Consider the following 27,436-nt stretch of genomic DNA (forward strand, 5'->3'; position numbering starts at 1 on the left):
TGTGTGTATGTTCAGTCTTTAATTCTGTTAGAAACAGCAGGAGGAAAAAATATTTCATACTGGGGGGGGGGGGAAATCAAATACTTTCAAGCCATTAAGATAAACTGGAAAGTTATTTTGGATCCATTAGAATGATCATGAAAATCCCCTGATGAAAGTGGAAGGATGTTAGACAGTTAAAGAGGTTAAATCACTAAAGAGCAACTTTGTTAGACCTTCATATTGGTTAGATTGTTGCCCTGGCAAGACAGGCAGTTCCAAGCACTGTAATTCTCACAAAAGTAAAATAAATAAATGGTTAAACGTGTTCTCTGTGATTCTGCATGTCTCTAGTACCTCTTCTGGATTCTGGTGGCCTAGAAGCAACCTTTTACAACAGAGAAACACCAGTAAGCAAATTCCAGCCTAACAACTCTTAACAGACTCTCAGAAAGCAGGTACACAGGGAAAGGAAAATAGTGTCCCATGGCAGACATGACAAAAGTAATGTGAAGCTTCACATTTCCCTAATGCCTTGGATAGAGAGGGCCCTGAGAGACAAAAGGTTTCGGGGGAGATGGTAATTGGTGTGGGAATCACTCAGGAATGAAAATGTAAGGGTGGCCCGAGGGCCCAGCTCCCAGCAGGCAGCAGGAATTTGCCATGGCAATTTCTTTGTTCCCAGTCACTCCCATTTTACCCAGCAACCTGTTTAATATTAACTTCTACTTCTGAGGCCTGGAGGGGGAAGTACCAGCAGCAAGCTGTGGGTCACTGCAGGCAGATGGGACTGAGAAGGGAGTTACACGTTGCCCCACAGTTCCTTACAAACCTGTTGTTACTTACAAACCAGCTGTTCTCCAGGGCTTTCTCTCCTTTCTCATCTACACATTGTAGTTCCGACTGCTCCCAAACCATCATCAGCCATGTATCACACTGCAGAAGCCTGCTGGGCACAATTCCAGAACCTAGGATATGCACAAGATCACAGGAGCATCCTCAGAGAGCTGAGTGAGCAGCTCCATTTTGTCTCAGAGACGTACGGGTTCATATTGCAAGGCTGAGCTATAAACCCAACAGGCTGATTTTCCACCGGGTTTTAGGAGAAAAATGGCAAATCAAGCAACACATTCTTAGCCCTGACTTATCTGACAGGCTGAACTGGGGTGCCCATTGCATAAGATCACCTTGAGATGATGCTGAGAGTTGGAAACTGAGTGACTGGCTTGATTACTAAATCATCTTGCTTGATAGCATGTTAACAATGGGATGGCCCAGATAGATTCCTAGAATACTGCAGATTTAGTGGAAAATTAAATGATGTCATTATAATTTGTGCATTTTTTCCAAAAATGTTATTTTACGTACACATTTTCTTTACAATACATCTGACTACCCATCCCCCCAGGAAGAAGATACTGTTCACAAAATCTTCAGCATCCATTTATGGCATCTGAGGATGCAATCTATCATTCCTGCAATTAAATTCCTTCCAGACTGGGTAACAGAAGTCAGAGGCGGATTGTCTTTGTAACTCAGCAAGTTTTGTTTGAAGTTTCCTTGAAAGTGTTTAGTTGAAGAGATTGGAAGGACGTAGAAAATAAGACACCATTTGTTACTGCTGTGTTAAACAAAAGTTTCAGGAAATCTCTTTTGAAACGGACAAGTGTAAAGTATAAGTACTGCTTTAACAACCTATGTTTTACAATTTCCTGATTAATGGATTGCAGTAAAATCAGTTCCTTGACAATGATTACTTCAGCAATACATTAGCAATTACTTCAGCTAGTTTTATGTTATTCGTGGACGCTGCATGGAATCATGTCTGTCTTTTATCCCGTAATTCAATTCCTTCATGGCCATTTAACTCTCAACTCTGATATTTTCTGCAGAATATAAAACTGAAACATGCACAATACCAGTGCATTAGATATCAAAGTATCATGGCTTTTTTATGAGGTTTTTTATCAGTTTCAAAGTCCTTGTTCAAAGCTGCCCTAGAACTGCTAGAATGGATTGTCTTTACAGGAGGAGACTACAAGAATTTTTTGCTGTGAACCCAGCTTGTATTCTTGGCATCACCAGGTGTCTGCATCGTACGAAATGTGGCCACAACTATCTTTAGACCTACAACTTTCCTCTCTGGGGAGGCCAAGAGCTGGGCAGAGCTCTTACCCTGAGAAGGAAGAGCTTTAACTGCATTTAGCAAGGTTGTGGGGGAGGCATGGATGTGATTCCTCAGCTTTTTAGGCATAGATACAAAGTGCCTCAGTCTGCAAAGGCATTGTTTTAGTGAGTAATGAATTCACTGATTTAAAAAAATCTAATAGCAAAGGAATCTGAAAAATGAGAAAAGGGGAAAATCTGGCTCTGTGTGAACGAAAATAATCACAGAAGCCATGAAATGGCCCCCTGCACCCCAGACAGGGAGCAGTTGTGGAGCTCAGCTGTGCCTGTGGTTAATAATAAATAGACTCTCTTGGCCAGAAGTCCTGGCCTGCGCACCCCCATGTGCTGCCCGCCCCCCTTCCTCCACCTCCTCCCAGGCTACCCAGGCACCGCTCCAGTACCCACCCAGCCTCCCTCCATGAGCGGACACCCAGAGGTAAGAGACATGCCAGGCCATTGCTCCGTGAGGGCGGATACACCGGATCGATCACAGGGGACATGAGTAGGGACAGTTTGGAAGAGGGAGGAGAGCCGGTCTGTGCTAGAGCTGCCTGAAACTTGCACTACGAATCTGCAGTTTGGTTGAGAGGCAAAAGGCCGTACAGGTCTTGCTGCAGAACTTGCCAAGCTTCGAAAACCTTTGAGCCAGCTCAGGCTGAGTGTTGGCTGAGTTTCCAGTGGATATCAGCTCAGCCGTATTGGGTTTCAGGTGGTGACCAGCTGGTTTTTATCCACCAGCCAGCACAGCTTGGGCACTCCTGGCTGTTGTGCTTCAGAGTTTGGGGGGTTGTTAAAATTCAGAGCACAGCTCGAGCAGCTCAACCAATCCTTGGCATAACCTTGTTGCCTTAATGAATTTATTCCAAAGCTGACTTTACCCCAGAGAGTGAGGGCTGTGTAGGCACACACACAGCAATACCAGAACATTGGCATGAGCCCATGAACTGCCCAGGCTACTGAGCTTAGCACTGCACAGTTCTAAGCATGAAGTTGTTTAAGAGCTTTTGTCACTTTTTTTTTTTTTGTCATTGCATGATTCCATAAACTTCATTAAGATAATTTTTAGTCCCTATTAACAGTTTGGAAAGTGGAAAATCTTAGTGTTTCAGTCAGGTGTGTATTGTGTCTAGTTGATCCGGTGCCACTTTTCTTATGTAACACAGCCCAAGCTGTCCTGTATAGCTGAAGTCTTTATATTTGGGCAAATATATTCTTCCTGGGTATAAGAATTTTCTATATAACTGTAAAGCCACACACTGTACTGAGATCAGAGCCATGTTCCGCTAAGTGTATCATGAACACAGTACTGTATTTTACTTAATTTGCCATCTAAATTAACAATAAGTACAAAGGACTGAGGAAGGGAATCCTTTCCTCCTAGTGAAGGGGTGAGGAATAGAGGGACTGAAGGGATATGGTTAAATGCCCAGGGAAAGTATGTGAAGCAGCCAGGCATTAAGTGAAACTGCCCCAAGGCCTGGACCAGACCACTCTCTTAGCATTTACAGCTCTCTCCCCCTCTTTCTCTGTTTGGGAATGAATTTAATTAAAGTGAAAAGGAGTTGCTAAGAGACCAGAGGAGTTCTGGAGTTTGTTGCCGGGGCTGAATTGCCACTCTGCTTCCAAGGCGTTGCGCTAAGAAGGATGATGTAACGTGAGCCTACATAAAGCACTCCCTGCTCTGGGGAAAGCTGCTCTTTCCTCTTTGCAGTTCCAGTCCAATTTGCCAGTTCTCATCTCCTTTCTGAAATGCTTATTTTCTTCTAGACACCAGCAAAAAACAGATTCATATTTCCATAGCACTACGCTGCCTTGTAGATTTCTCCTTGTGACCTTTCATGTTGGAGGTGGCAGTGGCTGAGCCTGAAATCTGTCACTGGCAAGTTGCTTTGGAATTTAAAAAGTTGCCTGCTTCAAAATTCTCCCTAGTTTTTTACTTCTCATCCTTTTCTCTGCTCTACCACGATTTCAGCCCAGCGTTGATAATGGGCCAGGTGACCCCTTATAACTCCATTTCTTCAGCGTAACGTTTTGCTTTGACACCCTGGCTCATGCTTGAAACACCAGGAAACTCCAGGCAATCTCCTGGACAAGGGTTGTTTACTTTTCCAAGATCAAGGCAAGAGCTGATATTTTTAGCTTCACAAGGTCACATCGTTGCTAAATTACATCTTTCATTTTTACCTGACTTCCATTATCTCAGGACCATCCATATGCACAAGATGATTAGGAAAATAACCTCCAGCCTGGGAAGACATGTGTCCACCATGGCATGTGGGACCACCCAGGTGAGAAGATTTCTGCATGGTGAGTAGTGTATTCTGAAACAGTTCCTGGGTGGAAAGCATTTTCCTCATCTGAATGCAGCAGAGACCTTTCTGGCAGTCTTGTGGGACCACAGCAAAGAGCAACAATTGTCTTGGTGTACGATAGTCTTAAAATATATTGAGTTACTATGGTATCCTTGGTGTCTCCACTTATAAAACATATCCTTGTGTTTGGGCATGGTTGCAGGACTCAGTTAGTTCACAATAATGTTCAAGCAATGTTCCTGGAGCAAATAACAACATGACTGCAAAAATGGTGGCAGAGGACCATTCACTGATAGTGATGAGGATTATAATTCATATTAACAGCAGAAATATTTTGCAGATATTTCACTTACATAAAACACAGCTTCAGTCTTGTTGAAGTTATTTGTAAATTCACCCCAAAGAGCAGCTGAAGAGGGGGATAAATTTGCTGTGATGAAAACAATTTGCCTTTTATAAAACAGCTCACTAGTTACTACAAATACACATACAAATAACTCACTTTTCTGTGTTTATACCCAGGTGCTTATGTCAGGATTCATCCCTCTGTCCAGGAAGCCCTGATGGAGGGGAGACCAGTTGTAGCCTTGGAAAGCACCATCATTACTCATGGCATGGCCTATCCTCTGAATCTGAGGTGCTGGATTTTGATGTTCCTTGTTCAACAAAGTTATAAGAATTAAGCACATACCTGGTGGATTGGTATCAGTATTCTTGATCCAGCCAAAGCCATTGCAAGACCAAATGTAAATGTCAGGTTTCTAGGCATGCAGAATATGAGTTCAAGTGTTAAAACATTTGTATTTGGACTTTTAAGGACACATATGGGGAGCCTAGTTATTAAATTTCTGTCTTCCTTTAAAATATGGCAGCAGATAATGTCATCATTTGTTCTAAAAGAGAGCTACCAGCCTTTTCATTTGCAGACTTTGTACAGACATTGAAAACCCTCTGCAGTTTCTTTTGCTGTATCTTTTGTAATGCAAAAAGGACTGAAACACAATAGGGAAATCTGTTCCCTAGCCCACTCAGAGCAGCTACTGTGAGAGTTGCTGGTCCCTCTCCCTGCCTTCTGTACCATGCATGGAAAACCCCCTACCTCTACCTTTTATTTATTAATGTTCAGTAAACTTATGTTTTATTGAGTTACATTGCACTCTCCCCTCCATCCTTGCTTTCAGAAAGCACAGGAATGTTTTGGTATTGATTTTCCACCTTGCTTTTTACCTGGCCACTATTCTGCCTGACATTCTGTCTTAGAATGAAGCTCTGAAAACTCAGCTTTGGTGAAGAGGTAGTTTCAGTAGTTAAAGTTTGCCTAGCATATGTCCAAGTAATTCAGAAAGGAAGAAGAAGCTGCTCTTAAAAAGGATAGTGTATGCTAGTCTGCAGCCCTAGAGTACCCTTAGGCAGCAGCTTTTTGGCACTGTTGTTACTCTATATCTGACTGCTTGAATTGTGAAAAAAATATATTCTGGTCATTTGACCAGGGCTTAAATTAGCTGGGGTTTCTGTGAAGATCTATGATCTCAGAGAAATAACAGGTAAGAAATACAGAGAGGTCCTATTTTGAAAAGATCCCTATTTTCAGTAGTCTATTGTACAACCAGGTTTGCTTGTAAATCAAATGATTTTTCTTAAAACTGAAGCACAGAGCTTGGACATTGCTGACCTGAAAATGGGAGCTTTACGCTTCTGCAAGCTCAAGTGCAAAGACTTCTCCCACTAGGAAGATACGGAAGAGGAACAGGACTTAGCCCAAGTCACAAGAACTGTAAAGCTGAGAGTGATGGCCATCAAACATGGCAGTTTCTTGCCTGATTGTTTGCCTCCCTAATTTGTGATTGTTGTCTTATCTCTTTTTAGCATGGCCAGAGAGGTGGAAGGAACTGTAAGAGTAAACGGAGCAGTGCCAGCCACTGTAGGTATTTTAAGGGGCCAAATCCATGTGGGACTCACAGATGAGGAACTCGAGTTCTTGGCAAGCAGTAAAAATGCAGTTAAAGTGTCTCGGAGAGATTTTCCTTTTGTCCTCAGCCAGGTACAGTACACAGACTTTCTGTTGTGGTCTTTTCTACATGGCATTAGTATAGTGCTCTCCAGGTTCAAGCCAGGTTGCTTTTAAACCTCTTGAAAATATAATGTAAAGTAGTATCTTCCTGGTAAGCTCAAATGTGGTCCTAACTACAGTAAAAATACCACAGAGTAAGGGACTAGCAGCCATGAAATAGGGCTCCTGAAAAGTCATTCTGGATGGGCTGGCAAGCCATGAGCACTTGGCTAAGAATATTCTTATTGGCACGATAAGGCATTATCACACTGCATGCAAACTGTGTGACACGTAGGCCATCCGAGCTCAAAGTGACAGCTAAAGGTGACACTAGCTGCCCACAATGACTTCTGGTTGGAATGCCCTGGGGAACAAAGGCCTTTGCTGTCAGGGCAAGAGCAGCTTATGTAGCAGGATTGATGGTGGATGATTCCTCTTCCTTTTTGCCCAAAAGAATATTTGTATCAGAATTTCACTGGTCAGTTGGTGACAGCAGGCTGTTGTGACATTGCTGCGTGTCAGACCACAACCACTGCTGCCCACATGCTGTGTTCTCCATGTCACCCCGGGGCACTGACTGTGACTGGTTGTTCCCTGACAGGGCCTGTCTGGTGGCACTACTGTGTCTGGAACAATGATTGCTGCACACAAAGCAGGAATTCCCGTGTTTGTGACAGGTGGCATAGGAGGTGTCCATCGGGACGGAGAGAACAGTAAGAACATCAATACATTCTATTTTTCTCTATGTTGCTATTATTTAATTCCATCTTATTCCTTTTCCCCAGTCTGTCCTACAGTAACTGTCTGTTCAGAAGAGTAAAGTTATCATTCTTCTTGACCAAACTATGGTTATTTTCTCCCCAATATCTCCTTTCTAGAAGCTTCAAAGTGTTCCTCTTGAGCACAGGCCAGTTGTTAAGAGGGTGGGGGTTTCTCTTTATCTTTTGCATACATGTGGTTATATGGATATTGTTTGCTGGTGCAACAGGAGCTGACTGTACCTCTCCCTCTTAGTAATGGTTGGATAATCCGATACTGGCTACTGAACACAGTGTTGCTATCAACTTCTCCCAGATGAGAAGGAGAGTCTCACCACAAAAGATGTTTAGGCCCTGGTCTGTATTAGAGGTGTGTAGTCCTCTCTTAAAAAATGTGCCAGTCTTGGCAGTGTAGTCTGTGAATTAAGTAAATTCTCTTTTCTCAGCCATATGTATTTCTAGCATAGCACAAATGCAGTGCTGTATGCCATCCCTTTCAGATGTGATGTGAATTCCAGACCAGGGAGTTTCCTGAGGTCATCAGTGCTCCTGTGGTGCTTTCTTTTTTTTTTTTTTTGCCAGCAATGTCAGTTCTAAACTCAAAATCTCCTTCAGTGATATTCTATGTCCTTGAACTTCATCCTTGCTGTATAACACATTTTTCTTTCTTTTCTACCAAAGTTTTGCATACTCTTTATCAACGTGATCACAGAACCAAGAGATACAGTGCAAGGCTGCACCTCTGCCCTCAGCCATGTAACTTCTTTTTGTCAATATCTCTTTCAATTTCAACATGTAAAGGCATGATCTAAACCTGTAATGTGTTTGTGGACCTAAGCAGTTACAAAATCAGGCAGTGGCATCCTAGGCAGACGCAGCTTTTTAAGAGGGCAGATCACATCAGCTTGGAGTACAACACAATCACTAACATGATGACTGCTTGTCCCCTGACAGCTATGGATGTGAGTGCTGACTTGACAGAGCTAGGGCGAACTCCAGTTGCTGTTGTATCTGCAGGAGCCAAGTCTATCCTTGATATTGGCAGGACACTGGAATATCTGGTAGGTAGCATGGGCAACGGGGCCTGAAAGCAGATAATGTTGTTCTTTGTATACAGAATGTCCAGTGGCATGAAGGCAGTTACTAAGCCTAAGACTTTTAGAAACTATTACTGAGAGTACATGAAGCCACATTTACAGTCCTGGGGTTGTACAAGCACTTGGCTACTCCCTAACATAAATCTATCCATGTCCAAGGGGCTGTTCCAGCAGCTGTTCCAACTGAGGTCAAAGGCAGTGCTAACCATGCCCTCTTTCTCTGGCCTTAAACTTGATTTTCTGGGAGAATTCTCCCAGAAATTGATGGATGAGGAAAGATCCATCGAACACTAAATAAAATCAGAATTAAAATGGGAATCCAGATGATTTTCAATAGAGTCACCTTTAAAAGTTTGGTATGTTGGAAACCAGCAGAGCCAGCACTTCAGGTGACGGCCAGCATCAATACTTCTCAATTGCAAACAGAACTCATTTATATTCCTGTCAGCTTATGACATATCATCAGATCACAGGGTGTTACCTTGGACTCAGTGTTGTGCTAATGACAGCTGCATGGCTTTTGATCAGCTCCAAGCACAAGCAAAGGTCGTGCATGCCTCCTCTCTCAGTAAGCCTGATTTGGTCTAGCCAATGTTACCATGTCTGGCTCTTTGCTTTGAAATATGTTGTTGGGAGAATGGAAGAGAATGGGATGTATAAAAATAACCAAGCCCTGTGCTAAAGAAAGGCAGTTTCTTTTTGGGTAGAAGGAAAAAGTCCCATTCTTTACTTGGGTTCCCTTTCCCTCTGCTGATTACCTGCTTGTCTCACCTCCACTGCTGCAGGAGACTCAGGGTGTCTGCGTGGCTGCCTTTGGAGAATCAAGAGAGTTCCCAGCCTTCTTCTCACGCCAGAGTGGCTTCCAGGCACCATATCACGTCCGGGACGAAGAGGAGGCAGCTAAACTCATTGGTGTGTTTTAGACAGGAAAGGCCCATGTAAGGTCTTGGAAAAGAGGGACATAAGGATCACCTTGGATGAGGCACTTTCTTTAACTATAGAGAAAAATTTACCCTGAAAAATACACCATCCCACCTCCTCCATTCCTGCTTCAACAGTACTTTGAAAATGAAGTAGCAGGGAAGTGCAGTCTTTACAGCAAGTAAAATTGCAAGCCAGCTGCAGCCACTTTGGCATGCTCATTCATTTATGTTCTCTTCACACTGGTGAAGTGGAGGGAATACACATATTAATGTGTTGGCAAAAACAGTTTCTGGGCCTTCAGAAATGGAATTGGTTTAAAAAAGACAGAAATCCTTGCCCTGTTTGCTGTACAGACAGGGAGACGTGAATTGGTTGGTGGCTGGAGAAGACCCTGATCTTGGGTCGGCTAAGAACCAGAGCTTCAGCTCTGTGGGTTTCTTCACCCTGCACCCACTCTATCCTTTTCCTTCAGCACTTGACTTATCCAAGGAGAACCACTAACAGTCTGCCCATCCTCTCCCAGACAGTGCTCTGGGGCTAGGCCTGAGCAGCGGGGTGCTGATAGCAGTGCCCTGTCCCCAGGAGCGAGCTGCCTCAGGCCAGGTCATCGAAGAGGCCATCCAGCAAGCTCTCAGTGAAGCCAGGTGAGAAGCAACCTCAGCCTCATCCTTTGCTCACCCAGTGGTCCTGAGGCAGTAAAGTAATTCAGGGACAGTGCAACAGCTTAACCTCGGGCATGGGTGAGCCCACAACATACTTTAAACTGTAGTTTTATCTAACCCAAAGCTTGTTTACAGGACCTTTTTATGGTATGTGGTTACGGAGATAAAGTATCTGCTAGCAACAGTGCTTCTCCTCTGATGCTCTTGCAGCTCAGTCCTCCTCATCTGCAGGCATTTTCTTTATATTTGCAGGTCCAAAGGGATCACAGGCAAAGAAGTGACCCCTTTTTTGTTACAGAAGCTCATAGAGTTAACTGATGGGAAATCACTGGACTCCAGTATCCTTTTACTGAATGGGGAGATAAAAGGAAGTACTCCAGTGTCTTTCATATCTCTTCTAATGGTGCTTGGTGGAAAACACTGCCACTTCATTGACAATCTAGCAAGGGGCAAACATATCAGTATCTGCAAATAGATGAGAGTTTAGCAGCTGCACCCCGATTTTTCAGGAGCATCCTTACTGTCTTCATCCCCTTTTACATTAAAAAATGGAGGGCAAAACAGACAGCAGGTGGTCCAGAGCCTAAGGAGATCCCTCATATCTGACCCCCAAGCTTGCCTGCTCTGTGATGGAGTGTCAGGCCACTGTTGCCCATGGTGAGGTTGCTCTCTGGAAGGTACCTGGGCTGTACATCACACTGCCTCATCCAGCACTTCACGTGGGTGTGGAGTAAGAGAAACTTGGAAGAAAAACACCCTTGTGTGAACAGGAATCCTCTCACGCAGGCAAGAAAAATGCAGATCTACTGAGATGCCAGCATAGAACCTAAGAGGGCCAGATTCTCATCCAGGCTCTGCTGCCAGCCCTCTAGGAGACCTGACCAATCAGAGCAGATTAGTAAAGGCATTTTTGGAAATTAGAGCTGTATGCAGATGAAAAGTGGGGCTTTCAAAGCCTCTGATACTCTGCCCCCAGTGCAAATACTAAAAAAATTGCTTATAGTGACTTGGCAAAATCTCAGTAGGTATCTCTTTCTGGAAAGCTGGCCAAGATCCTCTAATGTTTTTAGACTCTCAACTCTAATTTAAGCACTTCACCTTCTCTTTTCTCCGTGAAGCCTTTGCTTCTATTCCCTATCTGTCAAATGGAGAAGACAGGTTTTCTTTCTGTGGATACTGGGGGAGGAAGGTGAAAAAAAATGAAAATATCAGAGTGTTTATGCAGTACTGTAACCCATTATACATGCCCCAAAAGGATTACAGTGTGGGGAATCAGTTCTACCAAGCCTCACAGCACATATTTCCTGCTTTCTCCCTCTCCGAATTCCTACATAAGCTTCTAACAGGTCAATCTTGCTGGTATTTTTTTTTTCCTCAAAGAAATGCCAAACAGACCTTGCACTGATCCAGAACAATGCCAAAGTGGGCAGCTGCATTGCAGTAGCCCTGAGCAAAATACAGAAAGCCAGAAGGAAGGGGAACCTGCCTCGCCGAGGGGACACGACTGCACCTCAACCAGTGAGTCCTCTGCTGGCCTCCACATGATGCCTCTGTGCTGACAGCACAAGATAAATTTATATCTATTCCCAAAAGTAAAAAGTGACTCAGCCAGAGACCAAACTTTCTATTTCTCACTCTCAGACATTCTCCCTTTAGTACTTTTTATTCTTCACAGATAAACATCTTCTCCTCCCCCCTCTACCCACATTTGCAGGGAATAAACACTGACAATGGCCTAATCCCATTAAGTCTTAGACCATCAAAGCCATTAAAACTTTAATCACATTTTCACCTTTTACTGTGCCCTTATGTACAGCTTTGACTGTATTGCTCTTAGTGCCAGGGAACTCATGACTACAAGAGTAGACCTGGAAGAGGGTGGAGAGCTGCAGAGCCGTAAATGTTTATAAATATCTCTTTTTGTTGGCCTCCTGCTCATGATTGACAAAAATCACAAGAGTTACAGCACATCCAAACAAGATTCACTATAACCCTAATACTCTATTCACTCTCTTGGATTTTGTGTGTGCCGTATAGTTTACAGGAAATCTATTTTAGGTGGTCTTTAGAGAGCTGAAAGATTTTCTGAAACCCATTTGCAATAGGATTTGTCAACATAAGAGGGCACTGACTCCAGAGGCAATAACCCAGCATTTGATGGAATGAGAAAAAACAGCTGTATGTCCCCAAAGAATCTGGAAACTTCCTGTTTGTGGAGCTGTGCTGCTTATTCTGGCTTTGAAGGACAATAAAAAAGCAATCTGTAAAGTGTCACCGGGTATGGCAATTCCTCCTGGGAGCTTGCAAGAAATGACTGCATTTTTCTGCCCACTTTTTCCCATTTTCTTTGCTTTTTTTCCACAATAGTGCTTGAATGTTGCTGAGGTTTGGTATGTCAGAAATTGTTCCAAGAGAGATGGCTTCAAAGGCACTAGCATGACCTGACCCATGTGACTTCTTACATTACTCTGTCACCTCACAGAGAAACCACCAGCACCCCTGTGTGCACAGAGTCACATCCCACCTGCCACGCTGGGGAAGGCTATCAGCAGGCATAATTCAGAAAACAACATACAGAAGAGATTTTGATTCTTTCTAATTGGGATTGTACCAACCTGTGTCTAGCCATCCAAAATAAGCACTGGCCTTTACACTGTAAATGAGACAGCTTTCAAGAGGGTTGGGAAAAGTGACTAGGAAAAGCAAACGCGACTTGGAAACTTTTTCCTCCAGTCCTTCCAACCACTTTTTACCTCTTTCTTCCCTCTTAAAGGTGGTGATTGGAGGTATCAACGTTGACTTTATAGCCAAGGCGCAGAACCCTGACATCCTGGTACTGTATCTATAGCAGTTTTCTTACCACCATTGCATTTCCAGCTACTTTTAAAGGAGTGCCTTTAAAAGGGGATTGGGGGGGAAGGCATTATCCATGTATGATATCCACATGTCTGTATGGACACACATGCACAAGCAGGTGTAGTGCTACATATTTGGTGTGTTGTCTAGGTGGGCAATGGAGTGAAATATAGTTACCTACTCTGTCTCCATGCTGAAAGTCACCATCCCTGCCACTCAAGACAGGGACAAAGCAATCTATACAATCTCCACATAGGACTGGCCTCTGCAGTCTTTGTTAAGGTGCCTTGAGGCTGCTTCCTGATGCCTCAAGCCCAAAGAGCTCTTCTAGCAGAAGAGGTGCCCAGGGCACTCTCAACTCACGTATACAAAGAGCAATGGGTAAAGACCCTCACTATGCTGTGTCAGCCCCTAATTCAAGACCCCATAGTGAGGAAATCCCCAGCTGAGAGACAGCTCTGGCTGTCTGGGACTGCCTTAGCTGTGGAAAACAGCATGGATAAGAGCAAGAGTCTCAGTGTAGAGTACTCATGAAGGATTTGAGTCATACACAAAAAAAATAAATAAAAAAGGCTTTAAAAAATAGAACATTCTAAATGTTATCATACCCTTTTCCTCTCAATTTGATTTGAACAAGAAACAACCAAGAAGCTCAAGTGGAACAGACCTGGGACTCCTCTATGCAAATGGTGGTCGTTTGCATGGCCTGTAAAATTTTTGTTTAGCTATATGAAGTACTGCAGATTGAGGTGGTGAAACTTCCTCAAAAATTCTCTAGTGTCTCAAATTACCCTATGCTGATCGCCAAGGCAGGAAGCTTTCACCATGAGATGGGGCAGCCTCAGTCAGATAGGGAAAGATGTGATGGGAAAGCTGTCCTTAAGGAATTTGGCCTTTGCATGATACAAAGACCAAACAATGTTATAATGGTCAAGGGTGAAATATGCTGTGGCATTGGTAATGAAGGCTTGCAAACCCAAAAGTTCGAGTGTTTCACGTGTGATCTAACCAATACGATACATAGCCCACGCTCAGCTGTCAGGACAAGGAGCAGAGCTATGTCCAAGGGTGGATAGGCATTTCTTGGCATGTCAGACAGGAGTGAAAATCCCACCTATAGCATGGTGAGAGGGCCAAGGACCACTATAGCCCCCACTGGGAACTGTTGACAGGGGAAAAAGGAGATTTTTAGTGTTGCTTGGAAAAGTGAGGTGTTAGCCACCCTTCTGTATAGTAGCAAACCCTAGAGCTGATAGTCCATCACGACAGCTACCCAAATGCCAAGCTGCAGGAGGATTTTGGAACTGACATCCAAAATGTTCCTGCTGACAGCTACTGTGGTTAGGCACAGAGGAAAAGGCTCTCTCAACAGCATTGCTTTGTTTTGACTTTTTAAAGGGATTTTTTCCAAAGGGCTCAGCACCCAGTAGGTCCCACCTTTATGCCTGTTAGATTTGTTGTAGAGCACTGGGGTACCACTCGCACCTCATGGTGTCTCAGCAGGAAAGCAGCTGTATTCTGTCCTGGTTGCAATTCCCATATGGCTTTCAAGGCTACCCAGAAGCCAAGTGTTTCATATGTAACTATCTGACCTGCTGAGAAGGTTGCATAGTTTTGCTCAAAGAAAGGTGCTGGAAGAAGCATTATGGTTATAACTCCCCCAGGACACCCAGAAGTTGAGCAGAGTCTCACTTTTACATTAGGAATTCAAATCTCTTAAGACACTGAAGAAGGTTCCAGAGGCTCACTCAGTTCTCTGAAACACTGCCAGAAAGCATTAGCCCAGCCTTATTTCATATCACTTCAGCAAGTCCATTTTCATCTAAGTTCTTTCATCTCAGCCAGCCCTACCCGACCACAATGTAGAGGAGATACCTGAGTACCACTCAGACTTGGAGTTATGACTGAGGTGGCAAAGTGTGATGAGAGTAATTAATTTTTTTTTTTCTTCAAAAGCTGGCTGCTGGTTTCTCTCTCACTGCACCCACCTGCTACTTTAAAGAGAGATCTAGCATCTTCATTTTTTTTAGGCCCTGTAGGGTTGTACAACAGCAGAGCTCACCCACAGGTGTATCCTTGAGCAGGAGGCTGGTATATCAGCTCTTAGGGCAAGGCTTGGCATAAAAACCCAGCAACTCTGCCTCTGGGAGCACAGGGAACTAACAGAGAGGATCGGCATGCCAGGCAACTAAAGGACTTCATGAGTATTTTCACCATTCCTGCAAGCATCAGTTTCAGAAAACAGATAGTGGAACTACATAAAACACAGTTTGTGCTCATTACTGATGGCAGTGAGCACCCTCTTTTAAGACTGAAACAGTGGCCAGTGTTCAAAGCCATGTTATTTGACTTGCCTAAACAAGCACCCTTGCTTTTTACTTTGGAGTGTTGGGGTTTTTTTTCCTTGGCTGACTCTATTACAGATAGTGAGCTTCAGAGTTAAAATAGCCGAGCTCAATGCTTTTGAAATCTGCAACACTCAACAGGACACAGCTGTAGATGGAAATATCCTCATTCCCAGCAGTGCCAGTGGCAATTCCCAGGGAGCATGAGGAAATGTAACCAAGGGGCATTTGCGTTCATGAGAAATGACAAGTAATGGAAAGATGGACAGAGGCCATAAGTTGTTTATGTAGAGGCAGTTCTGCTCAGGTGATGTGAACAGTTCTGGGCTTGGAGAACTGCCAGACAGAAAAGTAAAGGTGTCAAGAATTAGCATCAAGTCTTACAAAGCACAGAACTGGGGAGAGTCAGAGCTACAAAAAAGAACCTGGAGGTCAGAGCAGAGTAATACAAGAGCATACTTAGGTGGGAGAGCAGCCTCTTACAGTTGTAGGGCTGGATGCAGGAGAAAGAGTTGTGTGCAAAGGATAGATGTACCGCAGGGGAAGAAGAGCCCTTGGGGAACTTCAGTTATACCCTATGAAGATCACTATGACTGCCAGTGGCAAGCTGGCTCCAGAAATGGAAAATACGTGTCAGGATTTTATGAAACGAGAGCTCTAAAACCATTTGATAGTCAGATGAAGCCCAGATTGATCTGAGCACTTACTGATGTAATTCTTCTGGCAGAGGAATTAGGAGATGGGTGAGCGATTGCCTGTGTTCTGACACTTTGTCTATTTGTGACAGAGAGGCAGATGGACAGAGGAGTGGAAGGCAGAGGCAAGAGAAAGGAGAAGTTGATAGCCACACATAAAAAAGAAGGGTATTTTTTATGAGAGAGATGTTTGGGAAGCAAAGGGTGAGTGAAAAAATCTTCAGACTTTTCAGATCCTTCCATGAATAAAGTACAGAGGCAGTACAGGCAAAGGTAACAAATATCATTTTAGGTTCAAAGAGGAAAATAAATAAAACCCCCAAACTGTTTAAGGTGGGAGCTAAGTGGCCTGGAAAGCAGCTGCAGAGCCCGTCAGGTCTGGGTCAGCAGCTCTGGAGTCCCAGGCTGTTCTGAGCAGGTCAATTCAGACTGCTGCTCATAGCAACAGAAACACTCATTAGCATTGTTGTAGGAGGTCTTTGCAAATAAGACCAAAATAGCAATTCATGGGGAGATGAAGTGGATCTCCCCTTCCAGAAAGCAGCCCCTTGTCATTGAGACTGAAGTCTACAGATGGCCACAGAAGTTTGTATTGCCCTCAATCTGTTAGCTGCATGCCCTCTGCTCCCTCTGATTGCTGACCTATATTTCAGCAACATCAACTTCACATGTTGATGGAGACAGCATCTATGCCAAGCAGCCCTCCCAGTTTTACCAACTAACAGCTTTTTCTTCCAGGGTGGTGGGCAGACAAATGCTGGAAGAGTGAGACGAACCTTTGGCGGTGTTGGAAGAAACTTGGCAGGTGCCTTGTGCTTGGGTTTGCCTGCGGGTGCATGCCAGCTGTGATTCGTCCTTTGCTATTCCTTCAACAGCAGATGTTTAATGTTGTCAAGATTTGGGACACATTAGGCAATATACCAGTGGGCAGACTGCTTGGAAAAGGCAGGGGCCATTCCAAGAAATAAGAGGGGAGGGAGTTGAGATCAGAAAAGAAAGGTCCACAAATATGAAGCTAACTAGCATATAGCACCCTGACCCCAAATCAAAGTTAAATAAGTATCAGCATTCTCCAATGACTACAGAGCAGCCTGGCCCTCAGATTTAATTAATGCCAAGTTGTAGTCACAATAGAAGTATGTTTTGAGTAAGAATTTGAAAGGAATAAGCTTGTTCAAAGGTGATCAACCACGTACTATGGACAAGGGGGACTGGGGTACAGGAGTTACTGTAGAAGAGAAAGGGCTACAGTCCTTGGCAATACGAAAGGATCCCACTGTACCTGGTGCTCCATCATAAGAAGCAGCAGACCAGTCTTTGTGTATTGAAATTAACTGGGGCAGATTACAGAAAGATGTTAGGATTATTCCTGCTTTTAGATGTTTCTGAAATCTTCCCAACATAAATCTACTGTCACTTCAGATCACTAATGAAGAGGCTTGAGTGTTAAAAAAAAACCCCAAAATACCCATGCCACCCACTGAGGTATAATTTGTAGTAACTTGAAGGGAGAGGATGAAGGGTTTCCCGTGAATCCACTTAGATTCAGTGGTTCTAGTGAGATATCATTGTGGGAACAGCAGTGTGGGAAGGCCAGCAGCAAAAAACGCCATGCACAGAAACATTATGGGAAAACCTACATGCCTGTGATGATAAAGGAATTGATGCCAAAAAAGTGCAGAATTTTCTTCCCCCTCCTCTTTTCCTCCACTCGCAGATGTTCCAAATAATCCCAGATTTCAGAGTGCTGGTGCAGCTTTCTGCAGAATCACCTCACTCAGCTCCAACCAGTCATTTGCAACAGCTGCAGCTGAATTTCGTCTTGATTATCCTTCTAGGCAAGGACTGATGAGCATTAAATTTTCCAGGAGAGGGCTTTCCTACAGACACCCATCCCATCCAGGCTGTCACTGTGTTCCCACTAATCTGGTGGATTTGTTAATAGCTTTTGTTTCCATTTGCTTTTTAGACTGTTTAAGCCGTCTTGGACAAACTCCTCTCCTTTTATCAGCCGTGGGGAAGGATGAGCATTTACAGTCTGTCCTGCACTACTGCCACCACATGGTATGTTGCACAGCAGTGGCACCTCAGAAACATGGAAGTGATGACAATACGTAGAGGGAAAAGTCTTCTCAACCCTGGCAGACATCAGAGCCACCTTTCATCAGGCTTAGAGTAGGAATAATTCAATGTTTCTTTAGTTACAGGCAACTGGAAAACAAGGAGCTAACCCCATAAGCACAGGCTAGATGTATGTAACATTTAGAGTCTAACTGTGGGGTCTAAATTCCACTCCAGCAAGTGCTTGAAGAAGATAGAGGTAAATCAGGAGGAACCATGAAAAATTCTAGTAAGGGCTAAGCACAGCAACAAATATGTAAACCTTGACCCTGAGGATACACAAAGCAATGCCAAAATCAGCCTGGCTTGGGTAAAGCCCAAGACAGAGAAAACCTGGAACTGGGATTGCAGGCTGGACACCCCCCAAGCTCAGAGGAGCAGAGTCCTCTACAGAGCTGCTGACACCCCCCTTACCTGTGCCCCAGGGGAATACTTGACTTCAGCAGCAGCTTGTCCACCCAGGTCAGGGAGCCAGGAGCAGCAGGAGCTCCCTGGGACATCAAGGCAGAATATCACCACCCCAGCAGGGAGCAAAAAAAGCCAGGAGGGCAGCCCTAACCTAGGGCATAAGGCAACTCCATAGAGAAGAGGCAGGACTGAAGGCAAGGCAAGGTTGATACAGCCCCCAGGTGAGGCTAGTCAGGATCATTGAGGCTTATGAGTGCCCTCATGACCCTGGTACTCAAACAGAGCCCATAAGACCTTAGTTCTGGCTACCTTAGCAACTTAACAAGTTGAGCAATGAGAGCTTGAATTCCATTTTGGTTTATAAGGGCTTCATAGCGGCTGGTCTCTAATCCCTCCTCTACACAGCACAGTTTGTGCCACCAAAGTGAGCAGTCTCCCAAGGAAGGATGGACTTACTGGCCAGCTACCAAGCAATCCTTACTTGTAGCAAAACACATTTCTAACTGTTGGAGAGGACCCTTTCCCTGAAACCTCCACCTTCCCTGTCATTTCTCTGTCCACGTGCTCCTTCCAAGACATGCCCTGAGTTCTCTAAGCAGATCATTCACAAGACCCACAGGGGAAGGACATGTCACAGCTACGTCTGCCCCACTGCTGCAAAAATGGCTCCAAGGCTGCTTTTAGAATCCAGCTGGGCAGTTCATGAGGTGGCCAACATAACTGCTAGCTGCAGTGTGCCACCAACACATGCCAGCACGTCAGCAGGCCATCAGAGTGTCACACAAGCTACAGGAGTGGATGACTGGAGCAGACAGGGCTGCAGACCACTGTTCTGTTATGACAGAGACACAGCCTGTGGAACTGCATGGCAGAGACCTGTCACTCTCATTTACTAAAGGATTGCTTTAACCTGTGTTGCACTGAAAATATTAAAAAATGGCCATGTGCCAGCACTGTCTAGACTGAGATACCGCTGAAATGCTGCTTATCCCAAGGGAGAAGGGCGCTGGAAGGGAGAACAGCGAGCTGGGTTAGAGAAAGATTGAGCCAAGTGTGTCAGGGAAGAGAAACATGCTCCGTGTGTACCTGTCCTCCCTGTTTCAGGACATGAGTGCTGTCCTTCAGCTGGAGGGGAAGAGCACAGCCACTTACTGTGCTGTGGTCACCAGTGCTGGGGAGCTCAGCATCGGCTTGGGAGATATGGACATCCACCAGCAGATCACAGAGCAATACGTACGCACACCATCTGATTTGTAAGCTTTTCTTACGAGAATGAGTGTGGACCTGTGACAAAAGGCCACTGGTAAAGCCTGTACCGGGGAGAGCGGGTGTGCAGAGGGACATGAGAGATGCTAAAGTTAACCCCAGCCACTGGCCACTGAGATAGCAGCATGAGAAAGCCCTCTGTTGCTGCTGACCCAGGTGCAGTTTCTATCTGTTTCTGGTCCATAAGTATCACCACTACTATGATCCATGACACATAGGCCAGAATCCTCTTCGTTAACTTGTCCAAGCTAACCTATAATTTTTGGTGCCTTAAAGCCAGAAATAAATCCAGTCTGCAGAAATGATATTTCTCCTTATAGAGAAAATAATAAAAAAAAAATGGATAGAACACTGGTTAAAGCAAGTTTTCCTGTTCCATCCCCTCGCCACCATTCCTGTTGTTTCTACATGCTGAGTTGTATCAACAGAAACTGTTGCTCAGCACATCCAAACATTCAAAAACATCAGGGCTAATGGAAGCAGTGATTAAGGACTGATTCAGTGAAAGCCCCTCTCTGCACCCTTCTTCCCTACTCATTCTTTTATTGACAGAACAAAAGCCTGTGCTTCACGACTGACAGCAACATGAAAGTTAAGTGCAATTTACTTACCAGTGGCGTCTCCCTGAGGTGGAGCCCTCCTAGGCAAAAATGTGGTCACCATTCCCACTTACATCCCCACCCTGCCTCCCCCAAGCCTTGGCACAGAAAACTGTTACATGACAGATTAATTCTCCTGAGCTCTATGAAACAGCTTTGGCCAGTGGAAATTCTGAACCAGTCTTCTTCTGCAAAGTGCATTCTGGCAGCACTTCTTCCCGCCAGGACTGGCAGAGACACAGGAGGGATGCTGCACAAGTGCCTGGAGTGCTGGCCTTGCACCCAGACAGTGCTCGTATAGCCCCAGAGAGCCAAAGGAGAGAACAGCAGTTCCCCACTCTGCTGCTCCATTGTCCTCCATCCCTATGGGATTCAGTAGGGCCAAGGAGTAAAATGCTGATGAACAACCTGTCTTAGGAGGTACTGTGCACAGAGGACATCTAAATGACATGTGGAGTGAGAAAAGGTGTAGTGAAGCCAGGCATGGCACAGGGAATCCTGCAGTGGCATTAAACAGCAACATTCTCTCTCCCTGTAGTGGTCTAGTGAGTACCAGCAACTATCTTTCTTTGCCAGAGGGGCCCTGCCAGTTGAGTCCAGCACTTGATGGCAGGGAGCAGGGGAAGGAGAAGGGGAAGAGATGAGGCAAATGGAAAAATCTATTTCCCTTGGTGAATTGCTCTTGTAGGTTCATACCTGCACCTAGGGGCTGCAATACAAGTGAAAATCCTACATCAAGTCTAACTAGCAATCATTTTGTTCCTCTGCAATGACTCAAGCTGTCTCTCCTCCGTGTCCTGGATTTTCACTAGGTGTCCCAGTTCAAGGAGAACCTGTGTCAGGCCCCGCTAGTTTGCATTGATGGAAATGTGCCTCTTTCCACTATTCAGTATGTCTGCCAACTAGCTAAAGAGCATCAGCTAGCAGGTAAGGAAAACTTGCCCAGCCCTGGCCCTGTAGCTCCTTACAGCCTGTGTGCCAAGACATTCTGTGCTCTGTGCATCCCAGCCTCTGCTGCTTGCTGGAGATACCCAGTTACAGCCTGACATGCCTGTTTCTGTACTCTGCTACTCTGTTTCCAATGGACAAAACATTTCTGATTTCTCTTGAGTTTTTCTCTTTCTGCAGCTAAATCACGATTCCTGAAGTATAGTTAGTATTGCCCTTGGGCACTACCAGAAAGCTGGGGAAGCTGCTCTCATTGTCTTTAATCTCAAGGCAAGTGCCAATTTGAGCACTTCTGCCAGTTGAGCAGCAATATAGTTTGCTTCTCAGAATAAGTCCTAAGGCATTTTTTTAGAGGTTTTCTTTCCCACTTCCCAAAAAATAAATACCCCCCCTCCACTGGCATGCTGGGGACCTTTCACAAGGCTTCCAAAACCTTTGGAGTTACACCTTCATTTTTAAAAGCAAATCCTAAAAGAGGACACAATGATCTTAAAATCTGGCAGAGGCCCCAAAAGCAGCTAAGACAAGTAACAAAACTGAAGTCTGATGGTATCACTCCAGAGCCAGAAGCAGCTGTCTCATTGCTGAGCACTGAAAAGTAGCCCTTGGGAGACCTTGTCACAAGCATGGGGGAAATAGCATTTAAGTTTCTAATAGATTACTTGTGTAACTCCAGTTGTGCAGATCACACTAAGCCTTCTGCACTGCATCCTGCTCTGACGTAGAGATGAGCCACTAATTAATTAATTAACTAACCAATTGCATTGTTGTTTTGAAGTGTGCTATGAGCCAACAGATGAGAACAAGGCCTCTAAGCCGTTCCTCTCAGACAGCTGGAAAGCACTCACATACATTTCCCCCAACCTGCAAGAGCTAAGAGCAATAAATCGGACCCTTGGGAACCCTGTGCCAGCAGGTATTTAATACTCAGAAGGATCAGCAACACTTTTAGATAACCTACATCCTGGAGAAGAGCATTTTCTGCTCCAGCCCCTATTTTAAGCAAATTGGGTTATAACAGTGGAAATTCTTAAGTACACTTGGTGTCTTGCACCTTACAGCCATATCTGCATGGATTGTATGGACTGTTGATCTATCAGAGAGCACAGCAGGCCTGGGGTGGCTCCTTGTCTGAAATCAGAGATCCCATTTGCCTCACTTCATCAGCTAAGCAGGAGCAATCTTTGGTTTGTAACCATGTCTCTGAAGCACAGTACTCTGAGGCATCTGTCCCAACAGTACCATCCTGTGCAGAAATGAAACGCCCCGCCAAAGGCAGGTGGAAATCCAACAGCATTAAGACAAGGAAGGTGCACTTCAAGACAGTTTTTTTGATCTCTACGGACAGGTTTAGTCCCTTTGAGTGTTGAAAGCATAGAAATACAGTATGGAAGTCTAACACTGAGGAATTCCTTGTTTCCCATAATTTGGAGAAAAAAAAATTTATCAACCACATCTCAGAAGTGCTCATAAATACTAGTAGAGGTGCTCGTAAATAGGCTGTCAGCCCACAGAAAGGCCAGCTGAGGACCTTTACAGTTATAACACGGTTTTCCTTCCCCACTCTCTGAAGAGCTGCCATCCAGGTTGGAGGATGTTGTCCAGACTGCGGTGGCCTTGGCCTGCCCTTTGCTGGCCCATCTGCAGTGTGTGGTGGTGACCCTCGGCACCCACGGCATCCTCCTGTGTGGCAAGAGCCTGGGAGGGAGCGTCTTGCTTTGTCCAGGAGCTCACGAACAGGTAAGGGTGCAGCAAACTAACTCTTAGCTCTCAGTTGCTTCTTTCTTGGACCATATTGCACTGTTACTATTTCTGGTGGCACGGCAGCAGTCCTAGGAAACATGGCATCAGTGCTGGAAAATGTATGTGTTTGGGAGGTGGAATACACAGCTCTGAAAGAAAATCAAGTTGTCTGTCCATATACTGCTGGCTCCTAGCAGCAGTGTTTATAGTCAGTTAGTTTTAAATGTGCTTACATGAATATTCATGACTGCGAGCTTCATTTTCAGGAAGCTTCATTTAAATTATCTCTTCCAAAGTGTGAAAAAAGATTATTGCTTTTTTTTCAGTCTTTTCTTTTTTTGTCAACCATGCAGGTCTGGCATCACCCACATCAGGCCTTATCAGCTTTGGCAATTCCCACTAATTTCCCTTCTCTACTCCCACAGACTGCTGCTGCCAGCCTCTGTGCCGCCCACTACCCCACCATCCCCATCAGCAGAGAGGAGATAGTCAATGTCTCAGGAGCTGGGGACAGGTATATTGCTCACTGCTTTGTACTCTCCAACTAAGTGTGGAAGGGCCATAATCGGATTTCTTTGAAATTTTACCGCAAAGGCGAGAACGACATTCTGCTACTAGAGGAAGAGACACCAAAGACGTGAGAACAGGGCTGGTTACTGTGATTCCTTGCAAAGCTCGATAAAAATGTCCCCTGAAGCATCTTGGAAGGCTTGCCATCATTAGTTTTGCTTTTCTTTAAGATCCAAGCCTTTCCTGGCAATCTAAGAGTTCTGAATTAGTCTGGGCTGAGCTGCTAAAAGCGAAGTAAACCACCTTACATCAAAGCTGCCTAACTAACTAACTGCTTTACTTCCACACTTCTCCAGTGGAAGTGGAACTGCCACTCAATAGCAAAAATGGCCCTATAAAAGCATTTCATCAGGTTCTGCATTTGCCTCTGGCAATTTTGAAGCTCTTGCTTCAAAAGAGTCTGCTGTATAATTCGCCTGGCTGTTCACACAATGCCGTACATAGGAGTGGGAAATGACAGCTATTTTAGCTAGCCCTGCTGATCAATTCTCAGTCTGTCAGAGTAATATTTTATTATGCTCCTTTTTAACTTGACAAACTATATGTAGCAGGCAGGGTTGTTTTTTTTTTTCTTGCTTCTTATGGTGAAATAATTGATTCTGTCCTTTCATTACCTTGGGCCAGACCAAAAGTCTGTATGTGACAGATATTTCCATTTCTTTTTCCATGCTTACCTACCAATAACTCACCATTGCAACACTTCTTTTTTTCTATTATCAGTGGGCAGAATGAAAAGGGGTTTTGTGGGTTTTCTTTGTTTGTTTGTTTTTAAACATACAGAGTCCTCAATATTTGACTTAGGATCAATCAATAACTTCCTGCCAAGCTAGTTAGCCCACTTAGCACCAGGACATGCTCCTTGTGTCCCAGACCACCTCTGAGATGAGCTGACTGCAACTGCAAGCTGGTCTTCTCTAGGGTTGTTTGGAGCAATAGGTGTAACAGCAGGAAAAGGGGCTGGAGGAACCTCATGGAGTCAGCCTGTCCTAAGGAAAGCTGAGTTTTGCTCATGATCCCAACAGATGTCCCCAGTGTCTGCCAGCCCCTCCAGGGAGCCTCCTCTCTGCACCATTTGCTCAGAACACCAGTACCCCTTACTGCACGACAACTTTTTCTAGAGGCTAATGTAAACTAAACGTGTTCCTTAGGGATTCCTTTCCCTTTTTAAAAAGTTAAATTAAGGGAAGACCAAAGGTGAGATAAAGCATGCCACTGCCAACCACCTCTATTGAGTTATACTGGAGAACCTGGAAGTTTACTTTTCCTTCCAAAGCTATCTGAGAGCTAGGGGCCCAATGCTGCTCCCATTCCTGAGGTAACGTTCGTCTGGAAATCCCTCTCCCCAGAGTCCCCAAATCCATGTGGGGGGATTTTCATAGTCCTCTTGTTTGTCCAGGGTTTTCTTTCCTAATAACCTCAGCTGCTCCTCTGAGCTGCAGAAATTCCTATTCTACAGAGTCAGAGCGCCAAAACAGGCTGCAAATGCTAGGACACTGCAGTGACATACATGCCATCTCCACAGCACATGAACTGGTGACATTGCTCAAGCCCAGCCTCTTGGCACTTTTAAAGGACTATCATAGAACCACAGAATGGTTGGGGTTGGAAGGGACCCTTAGAGGTCATCTAGTTTTAACCCCCCTGCAATGAGCAGGCACATCTTCAACTAGGTCAGGTTGCTGAGAGCCCCATCCAACCTGGCCTTGAACATCTCCAGGGATGGGGCATCCACCACCTATCCGGGCAACCTGTACTTGTTTCACCATTCTCATTGTAAAGAATTTCTTCCTAATATCTAATTTAAACAATAACACTTCCACAGCTTGGCCCCCGTGAACCCTCACACTTTTGAAGCACTGGTCAGGGGAGAGTGCACACCCAGAAACAGCGATCCAGGGCACTTCTTGCCTTGCTTTGACCCTGTGGCTCTCCCATAAGTCCAGAGATGCTGCCCAAGGAGCTGAGTGTGTGTGCAGGTGGCAGCAGCAGCTGTTTGCTCCTTGCAGGGGGCTGCCGTGACAACATAACATCACCTGCCCACACACGGCATTGCTAGGGGATGCTCCCCCAAATATTTACTCTCAACCTCTGGAGCTGTTGAGAGATTGAACACTTTATGGAAGTCATAATCTTCTGTGCCTTTGTTATGGATAAAAAGATGTTAAGGTAATTAGCCCGAGTGCAAAAAAAGGGCTCTTTTTCCCTTCCCCCTAGATGTGCTTATTAATCCTCCCTGCCATCCTATTTTCCTTTCCTTGCTTCTTCCTCTCAAAGGGCATTGTCTTCTCCCTTCTCTTTCACTTCTCCTTTATCCTTTCTGAGCTTCAGATCATCATTAGAGTAGTTAACTGTGAATAAAGAGTAGTTGTTCCCAGTCTATCACAAACACCACCCTGCACGTATCCATGCCTCAAATGAGCCTTCCCCTGCAAGTCAGGCAGATGCCAAAGTCATTCCCTTCTCCTGGTGTCTGCCTCAGTGCCTTGTGGGGACCGAGGGTGACAACTGTTGTTGCAAGCACTCACACAATTTTTACTGGGAAATCTCAAATGGAAAACCACAGCAAATGTTTTCAAAACTCTGAATTTCCAATCTCATTTCAGCTTTGGATTTCTTTTTCCAGCTGTGCCTGTTGTCCCTCTCACGTGGGTATGGAAACTTTACCTCTCACCCTATCCAACCCCTATAGGGAGAGGAGGGGACACAATGAGGCACTAACAAAGAGCAGAGAAATGACAAAATAATTAGAGAGTAGGGGAAAAGTATATTCTTCCTTTCTTAGACTCCTTTCTTTTCTCCTACCTCACCTGGAAAACTGAGGAGAATAGAAAATGTGATGCAAGAGAAAGTGCCTCAACTTTTGAGATGAGAAGTTGACATATTCAGCTTCTGTAAGTGTTGGTTTGGATCCAAATGAAGGCCCTTACAAATGAACGGCCATATTCCTGAGTTCAAAACTATTCCACTCTTGTTCAAAACCATCTTTCTTTCTCTCCACAGCTTAATGGCAGGAATCCTTGCAGGGATGCTTGCTAAACATGACACAGACACCTGTGTCCAGATGGGTCTGCTTGCTGCAAGCTTGTCTCTCCGTTCCTATGAGCCCATTTCCCCAGAAATCAGCACTTCCAGTGTCAGCCAGGAGCAAGTCAAGAGCAGGAGCTGGCCAGAGGTGAAGGTATGGAAGATGGACTAGAACACCGTGGCTTTCTCATCTATCACCTCCCTGAAGTCCCAGCATTCCTATTTCCAGGAACTGGACTGTTTTAAGCATTGAGTTCAAAGGCTGGGTGCTGACCAGAGGATTTAGACTTTTGGTGCACGGTACTTTTTGGGAGGTGAAGTGTTTGTGGAGTGCATTTGGTGAAAACTGTTCACAATTATGTTTGTCTGCTGTTGTTAACTGTCCCTTTTTTTAATTTTTAAAAAAATTTTTATTTGGTGGGTTACAGCAACCACAGCTTGGTTCTTCTGCCTGTTGACAGTATATCTCACCCAGCCCTCATCCCTCCATCTCATGGGAACACTCATCTGCTTTGGGCCTGAGTAAATGCTCAGGGAAGGAGGCCCCGAACCAGGGAATTTCCATGTAAAGAAAAATTGGTTTCTGGTCTTTCAGACCTCCTGCTTCCCTGACCTCCAGTCCTTCTAGATTGTCTATTGAGGGAATTTATTCTTCCTCCACCTTGTGTCACTGTTGCCCATTATCATGGTAGCTCCTCAGTCATTGACTCCTAGATCTTCAGGACCATGTCTCTTCAGCTGGGCCCACCAGCAACATCCTTTCTATCCAAGAGGTCCCATGGACCACAACCTGTGGCAAGGTGCAGCTGGCAGGATCATGACATTGTAGGATAACCTCATCAGTCTTCCTGAGCCAGCCAGCCAGCCACGCTTTCTTGCTCTGAAGTCCAATGCCCCTGGAAAAAGTAGG

General features: G+C 44.8%; 1 protein-coding gene across 5 annotated transcripts; it reads left to right on the top strand.

Moving 5' to 3' along the window:
* Nucleotides 1–1,426: 1,426 nt before the first annotated feature.
* Nucleotides 1,427–26,905, top strand: LOC127469544 (uncharacterized). Of its 5 annotated transcripts, none has more exons than XM_051784012.1 (19): nt 1,428–2,584; nt 4,352–4,436; nt 4,983–5,097; nt 6,327–6,501; nt 7,112–7,223; nt 8,223–8,329; nt 9,151–9,277; nt 9,813–9,933; nt 10,204–10,289; nt 11,345–11,469; nt 12,725–12,784; nt 16,586–16,652; nt 17,817–17,911; nt 19,481–19,609; nt 21,054–21,168; nt 21,968–22,105; nt 22,763–22,929; nt 23,358–23,446; nt 26,503–26,905. In XM_051784012.1, the coding sequence occupies exons 2-19, from the start codon at nt 4,421–4,423 to the stop codon at nt 26,696–26,698; spliced, it is 2,040 nt and encodes a 679-aa protein (XP_051639972.1). In that variant the 5' UTR covers nt 1,428–2,584; nt 4,352–4,420; the 3' UTR covers nt 26,699–26,905. The 5 variants fall into 5 exon arrangements, with proteins under 5 accessions (XP_051639974.1, XP_051639973.1, XP_051639972.1 ...); XM_051784011.1 differs by having other exon boundaries at nt 1,429–2,584; nt 4,352–4,455; XM_051784014.1 differs by lacking the exon at nt 21,968–22,105 and having other exon boundaries at nt 1,427–2,584; nt 4,352–4,455.
* The last annotated feature ends 531 nt before the right edge of the window (nt 26,906–27,436 follow it).

This window comes from Manacus candei, unplaced genomic scaffold, assembly GCF_025592945.1.
Source record: "Manacus candei isolate 608988 ecotype Guabito, Panama unplaced genomic scaffold, ASM2559294v1 h1tg000018l, whole genome shotgun sequence".
Classification (NCBI taxonomy): Eukaryota; Metazoa; Chordata; class Aves; order Passeriformes; family Pipridae; genus Manacus; species Manacus candei.

Excerpts from the sequence above, each read along its gene's own strand:
- LOC127469544 (XM_051784011.1), top strand. The coding sequence starts at position 4,362 with ATGCACAAGATGATTAGGAAAATAACCTCCAGCCTGGGAAGACATGTG. Across the intron at positions 6,502-7,111 it reads TTCCTTTTGTCCTCAGCCAG|GGCCTGTCTGGTGGCACTAC; the intron begins GTACAGTACACA and ends GTTCCCTGACAG. Across the intron at positions 21,169-21,967 it reads TAAAGAGCATCAGCTAGCAG|TGTGCTATGAGCCAACAGAT; the intron begins GTAAGGAAAACT and ends GTTGTTTTGAAG.